This window comes from Marmota flaviventris, chromosome 15, assembly GCF_047511675.1.
Source record: "Marmota flaviventris isolate mMarFla1 chromosome 15, mMarFla1.hap1, whole genome shotgun sequence".
NCBI lineage: Eukaryota > Metazoa > Chordata > Mammalia > Rodentia > Sciuridae > Marmota > Marmota flaviventris.
Genome location: NC_092512.1, coordinates 81,435,333 through 81,442,692, shown reverse-complemented (window position 1 = coordinate 81,442,692; position 7,360 = coordinate 81,435,333). Strand labels below are relative to the sequence as shown.

General features: G+C 33.9%; 1 protein-coding gene across 4 annotated transcripts; it reads left to right on the top strand.

The window, feature by feature from the left end:
• The first annotated feature begins 1,891 nt into the window (after positions 1 to 1,891).
• On the top strand, positions 1,892 to 7,048 carry Ppdpfl (pancreatic progenitor cell differentiation and proliferation factor like). 4 transcript variants are annotated; one of them, XM_071602378.1, is made up of 5 exons: positions 1,895 to 2,035; positions 2,365 to 2,459; positions 5,099 to 5,176; positions 5,279 to 5,378; positions 6,234 to 7,048. In XM_071602378.1, the coding sequence occupies exons 2-5, from the start codon at positions 2,405 to 2,407 to the stop codon at positions 6,238 to 6,240; spliced, it is 240 nt and encodes a 79-aa protein (XP_071458479.1). In that variant the 5' UTR covers positions 1,895 to 2,035; positions 2,365 to 2,404; the 3' UTR covers positions 6,241 to 7,048. The 4 variants fall into 4 exon arrangements, with proteins under 4 accessions (XP_071458477.1, XP_071458479.1, XP_027788595.1 ...); XM_071602377.1 differs by having other exon boundaries at positions 1,896 to 2,035; positions 6,269 to 7,048; XM_071602376.1 differs by lacking the exon at positions 5,279 to 5,378 and having other exon boundaries at positions 1,892 to 2,035; positions 6,269 to 7,048.
• Positions 7,049 to 7,360: the final 312 nt, after the last annotated feature.

The following is a 7,360-nucleotide window of genomic DNA, read 5'->3' as shown; positions in this document are numbered from 1 at the left end:
AGTGGCAATGTGCCTGGATTTAACACCCAATACAAAAAAAAAATAATAAAGTCATAAAGGCTGTGACAGAATATTTTGAAATAGATGGATAGATGGCCATAAAAACAATTTTAAAGTATTTAAAAGAACAATAAAAGTAAGACAGAAAATAATGACAGGGAGAACCAAGAGACAAAAGATAATACCATATATTCAATTGAAAAATATAATTTAGTATTTGAATCTGTAGCGAAATCAGGAAAAATGGAAGAGGAAACTAAATAAACATATCCAGATGGAGTATTTGTTTATATTATATCTAATTTTATGTACATTCTGTAACATTTTTACATAACATTTTCACATATGTTTATTGTTTTCATTACATATACACATGCACATTTAGATACATTTAAGGTATATTACATGATTTTTTTTTTTTTTTGTGTGTGTGTGTGTATGGTACTGGGGATTAAACTCAGGGGAGCTTTACCTCTGAACTGCATCCTCAAGCTCATTTTCCTTATTATTTTATTTTTAAGACAGGGTTATGCTAAGTTGTAGAGGCTGACCTCCAAATTGCAGTCCTCGTGCCTTGGCTTCCAAGTTTTCAGGTATTACAGGCATGTATCACTGTGTGAGGCTGATGTGCTGTTTTGATATACGTGTATGTATTGAAATTATTACTACTGTCAAGCAAATTACCATATCAATCTTTTCACATTGATATTTGAAAAAAAAAACACCTTTGTGTGTGTGTGCACAAACACATATGTGTGAGTGAAAGAAAGAAAGAAACAAGACACTGGAATCTACTCTGATGGCAAATTTCCAGAATACATTACAGTAGTATTGACTATATAGTTCATGTTCAATGTTAGATTTCTACTCTTACTCTACAAAACAAAATTGCAACCTTTTATGCTTTGGCCAACATCTTCCAATGTCCTCGTCTTCTCTGACTATTGATAAATCATTTGTTTGTTACATATATACATATTATTTAGATTCCACATGTAAATGAGACAATGAAGTATTTTCCCCTTTTCTGTTTGTATAGTCAATATTAAAAAAAAAACAACATATGGATAAACTACAATGATTGTTTAGCATTCATTTGAAAAAGTAGCCGCCATCAATGATTTTATAGCAATGTATACATTACCAAAGTTGATTTAAGAAAGACTACATGAGAAAAACTAAGAACACCAAATAATTTGAAGCAGTAATTGAAATGATTACTCCTCAATATAAAGGGGAGCCAAGATTTGATCCTTCAATCAAATGGATCTATCAGATGGCAAAATTTTCGACATAAGAAAATTTCTAACATTCGAATAAAAGTTTCTGCTTCAATAAATAATGATACAATGTCATAAATTTCCCTACATTATCCATGATTTCTGTCTTGTCATTTCCTCTGGAATTCTAACTATCTGTCCATTTATCCAGTTCCACTGTATATACCCCTTTCCCCGAAAGTCTCCAAATCTGAAGAGTTCTTTATTGTTCTCCTGTGACCTATGACTCTGCCTTGCTTCATTATGCCTGTGGATATGTATGTTCAGTCTCCCCAGCTAGACCGCAGACAATCCACCACATCCCCAGTTTTGTCCAGCTTGGTGCCTTTGGTAGAGTATGTGATTATACCCACGGTGGAAAAGATACATGGACATTAGTTACCTCCAGAGAATCAGAAGTTAGTTAAAAGATGTGACATTAAAGAGAGTGAGTCTCAAACAGGGTCAAGGCCAAATGCTTCCCTATCCTTGCAGTGAAACTTGGCATGCTGACAAGTCCAAAGGTCCTTTGGACTGCTGGAGGGCGGAGACGGGCAGAGAGCATTCAGTCATTGCCTTTGCCTGGCTGTATGCCACCTCACCTCAAATTACCAATAGTTCAGGCACCAGCCAGCTTGGGCTTCTAAATATAAGGTTGCTCACAGATTCTCGACCACATCATCTGTCACCGTGGTGCTGCTTTCAGAATGTGCGTTTTCTGAAGAAACTTTAAAAACTACATATTTTTAGAAGATCAATTTGGAGAAAACAAATATGTGAGTTATTGCACCATGGCTGTGTTAACACTTTTATTATTTTTCTGAACCTTTGGTTTGTTTCAGACAGAGTAAATTGTGTTTGCACCATTTGTAGTTGAATATGAAGGGTTTTTTTTTTTTTCCAACTAAATATACTAGTTAATTGCATCTTGTTTTGTTTATTGTAGTCTATTTAATTGCAATTCCAGGTAAATTATTAAAATCCTTCTTCAGATATTTATTACATGGTAAATGATTTTACTTTGCAACATAATATTCACATGTAAAAAGGGAAAAGGAAACTCCATTTATTTATCAACATCTCTTTTCTGGTTATTTTTCCTCAGATTGCTGCTCTCAGCCTCTGGATCTCTCAAGCAACAAACCATGGCATCAGTACCTTCCATTGGATGTCTTCTGGCCAAAAATCAGTATTACCGAAGTAAGTTGTATTATCACTAGAGAATATTCCCGGAGAATGTGATGAGAAGTGTGACTGTGGGGTGCTGTTGGCCAGTACTTCATGGTCAGAACTTAAGGGAGGGAGCTGACAGTGTTGCTGACAGTGAAGGAACAGCTTCAGAAGATAGGTGGTTCCTGGAACTAGTGCTGCCCAGGCTCATTTCTTTGCTTTGGCCATGATACACTGATAAGGCCTCCAACTCTTACAAACAAGTGAAAGTCAGCTTTTGTTTCATGAGTATAGTTTAACTTCTTACTTTCTAATTTTGGTAATTTTGTAGTATTTTAAAGTAGGCATCTGTAATATTTCTAAGTTAGAACAATAGTGTTCATTTTTGATTTTGTACTTCCTAAGTTTTTTAAATTTGGCATTTATACCACTTTAAATTTGACATGTATGTAGGACGGCACAGAGGTGCATGCCTGTAATCCCAGCAGCTCAGGAGGCTGAGGCAGGAGGATCATGTGTTCAAAGCCAGCCTCAGCAAAAGCGAGACACTAAGCAACTCAGTGAGACCCTGTCTCTAAATAAAATGTCAAATAGAGCTGGGGATGTGGCTCAGTGGTCAAGTGCTCCTGAGTTCAATCCCCAGTATCAAAAAGCAAAAAAAAAAGTGGCATCTGTATTGATTGAGATTTCATAGAGTATGTTATTAATTAAAAATCAATAATTTTTCATGAACAAAATATCACCTAATTCCTTAGAAAAGAGGGAATAGTATGAGTCTGGTTCAAAGATTTTCTACTTTCCATTCCCTGCAGTGGATGACAGGTCAGCATCTATCTACCCAGTCTCATTTTTTAATCTAGCTATCTATCCTACATATTCATGGCTGAAAAGAAAATTTGACCATCCTGAAAAGTCTGAGAAATTTCATAAAATGAAAAGAGCATTTCAGAATCAAATTGACATTTAGTAAAATTATCTATGCAGGCAATCTATGAAAAAGTCATTTCAAGGATTGTTTATAGCTTAAGAATGAGAAACATCTAAGGATTTATTGTTTTTACAAAAAATGTTTGAACTATGCCTGTCTACTGAGTGTTTCTTTCTTTATCAACAGAAGTTATTTTTATAGTCTGCTCTTTTAATAGATTTACTGCTTTAAAATATAAGTGTTAAAAGACAAACAAAATGTTCTTATAATTTCTTACTTTCTAAATTTGGTAATTTGGGGATTTTAAAAATATATATCTGTAATATTTACTATGTAATACAATGCTATTCATTCTTGATTTTGTAATTCTTAGCTTTTGAATTTGACATTTATAAGATATTTTATTTTTTTGTTTTTTTTTCTTTAATTTTTATTGTTGGTTGTTCAAAACATTACATAGTTCTTGACAAATCATATTTCACACTTTGATTCAAGTGGGTTATGAACTCCCATTTTTACCCTGTATACAGATTGCAGCATCACATCGGTTGCACATCCACTGTTTTACATATTGCTATACTAGTGTCTGTTGTATTCTGCTGCCTTTCCTATCCTCTACTATCCCCCATCCCCTCCCCTCCCATCTTCTCTCTCTACCCCATCTACTGTAATTCATTTCTCCCTCTTGTTTTTTCCCCTTTCCCCTCACTTCCTCTTCTATGTAATTTTGTATAACCATGAGGGTCTCCTTCCATTTCCATGCAATTTCCCTTCTCTTTCCTTTTCCCTCCCACCTCTCACCCCTGTTTAATGTTAATCTTCTTCTCATGCTCTTCCTCCCAACTCTGTTCTTAGTTACTCTCCTTATATCAAAGAAAACATTTGGCATTTGTTTTTTAGGGATTGGCTAGCTTCACTTAGCATCTCTAGCAGTCAGAGAAATGCAAATCAAAACCACCCTAAGATACCATCTCACTCCAGTAAGATTGGCAGCCATTATGAAGTCAAACGACAACAAGTGCTGGCGAGGATGTGGGGGAAAGGGTACACTTGTACATTGCTGGTGGGACTGAAAATTGGTGCAGCCAATTTGGAAAGCAGTATGGAGATTTCTTGGAAAGCTGGGAATGGAACCACCATTTGACCCAGCTATTCCCCTTCTCGGTCTATTCCCTAAAGACCTAAAAAGAGCATGCTACAGGGACACTGCTACATCTATGTTCATAGCAGCACAATTCACAATAGCAAGACTGTGGAACCAACCTAGATGCCCTTCAATAGACGAATGGATAAAAAAATGTGGCAGTTATACACAATGGAGTATTACTCTGCATTAAAAAATGACAAAATCATAGAATTTGCAGGGAAATGGATGGCATTAGAACAGATTATTCTAAGTGAAGCTAGCCAATCCCTAAAAAACAAATGCCAAATGTTTTCTTTGTTATATTTTAAGTTCAAAATCTCTATCAATGGAAAGTGAGAGTTGTCCACCATGAAAATTAATAGACCTTATTAGTAGAAACTTTTTCGTTGAGAATTTGATTAATTTTTCAACTTGTGATTTCATGATCAGGATACAATGATTTCAAACTATGTTCTTGATAAAAAATAATATAAATTTTATATATATATATATATATATATATATATATATATATATATCTCCATATATATTCATGATATGCTGTGATTGTCTTTTTGCCTGTTATTTATTTCTGTTTTTATTTTTGTTTCCTAGAGTCCAGTATTTCTTCAGTTAGTTCCTTAACTAGCTCTGATTCTGTTAATTTAATAGATGATGACAGGCCTCTTCAAGGTACTTAATTTATTTCTTATCAGTGTTACCCTCATTGTTTTCCTTTACTTTTAATCTCTCAAATTCATTTGATAATGGAATAATTAAAAGTTTATTTGATAGGATTACCCGAAATGGCAGAATCCACCTGGTGGTTTAAATCTTTTTTCCATTCTGAATCTGGGCTTTCAAACGTGAGAAACAAAGATTTATCTTCTAGTGGGTGAGTTTCTGTTTTTTTTTTTTTTCTTTTTTTTTCTGATGAGGGTATTTCTTACTTTGTGAACAAAGCAAAGCCCATAGTAACTGTCATGTAATCAATAAGGGTAACATACACTTCTTTCTTGGAGACACTGAGTCTTTGTTAGGAAGCACCCAAGGGAAGGGGATGTTGCACACAGCTGTTTCCCTCTTTCAAATAACTATCAATGAGAACACAAGCACTCCTCCTAATTCAATCACTGAAGAGGGATCGAAAGTCATATGCCAATTTGTATAATTGTTCAGGGGGAATAGACTGGGAACCAGAGGCAAGGTTCTAAATTTGTTTTTCTAATTCCTTCAGGAGCAGAGTAACCATTATCTAGTTGCTGTCCTAGATAGCCTTGTTTAATCGTACTGTAGATTTTGATTAGCCTCTGCATGGTGCCAATTACTAGGTAGATTGAATTGGTGGGTTTGCATACAGGCTTTTTCAGACACTTTGAACTCTAACACACTGAATAGTGCACATGTTATTCTCATTTTTTAAAACGTGATTGTTTTGGATTTTAGAAACTTTAATAACTCAATTCAAAGTGGAATAAAAAGAACATAATAATGCAGTTCATATACTCCAAAGTTAAAACCCAACGGTCTTGTTGAATTTGCCAAATATTAAATAGAATCAATATTTGAAATGTTTTTTAAAAACAATTTGGAGTTATTTATTAGAAGGATTTTTAAATCTTTATCAAGTTTTTTGATATTGATTATTAAATTATCTAGTGTTTCATTTATTTCTCCATTTTACTTTGACCATAGAGGCAACCTACATTATGAATAAGCATTTCACAGCTAATCATTCTTGTTTTGCCAGTCGATGAACATCATGGTGATAACTATTTTATACAGCACTCACAGTTGATTCTGACAATCAAGATCTCTTCCTGCTGTGGTGCTACAGACGTGAACCCTTACGCTCAGCATGCCAGCTATTCCAGAGGATTCTTCCCTATTGTAAGAAGACAAAACCTACCTGAGATCTCATTTCTGAGACAATATCACAGAAGCTGCTCATTGCAGAAATTTAGGCATTTTCCTCAACACTATTACAGCAAGTGGCACCAGCGACATGGAGAACATTTAAAAACCTGCCTTTAGAGATGTTCACCTTTTTAAAGTAATGAGTCTCCAAATGCAGTGACTTAGCTAAAATAGTCCCTTCATTATCTATTTTATTTTTATCTAGAAATTTAATTTAGACTCTTTTTGTATCTGCTCTATGTTATAATGCCTTAAAACTGAAGAAGCCTCTATGCTTCTTCAGAGGTAAATATATTACCTATTAAATATAGTACCATACATCTAACCAATTGGTTTGTAGTATAGAGTTTAAAATTCTTGATTTAAATAATATTTAACAACATGGGGAATTATAACACAATATTAATAAAAAAGTGAGACAATAAAAACTATGTGGTATGATTTTAATTGTATTACTGATTACAAATGGATAAAGTAGATTGGAAGAAACTAGGTCAAAATGCTAGCAGTGGTCATTTCTGGATTTGGGATTGTGAATATGTTTAATTTTTCTTCATATATTTTACTTCAAATTATATAATATGACTTTTTTGTATTAATAGGAAATAATAAAATAATAAAACCACTGGAATAAATTTTCTGAAAGTGTATATTCCCTATATTGAGTATGATATTCCTTAGTTTCTCAGTATTGGGTAGGGAAAAATAGTTCATGAGTTTCACTTGAAAAGTTTCTATATACTGCTTGAAAATATTTTTAATGAAAGATGTGAGGCTTACGTGTTGGGATACTGAACTCAGAGATGGATGTCACTATAGTCATTTGGTTAATGTTGCATTAAACATCCAGCAGAGCACAATTGATTGTCAATAGAATCATGTTGCTACCCAAACACAGAATCCTGGTAAACTATGACAGACTAATCATTTGCACTGATAGACACTACTGAGTGATAATTT

Bases quoted from the DNA above. Each gene is read 5' to 3' on its own strand.
- Ppdpfl (XM_071602376.1), top strand. From the start codon at position 2,405: ATGGCATCAGTACCTTCCATTGGATGTCTTCTGGCCAAAAATCAGTAT. The intron at 2,460-5,098 runs GTAAGTTGTATT...TTTGTTTCCTAG, and splicing joins CAAAAATCAGTATTACCGAA to AGTCCAGTATTTCTTCAGTT. The intron at 5,177-6,268 runs GTACTTAATTTA...TATTTTATACAG, and splicing joins TGATGACAGGCCTCTTCAAG to CACTCACAGTTGATTCTGAC.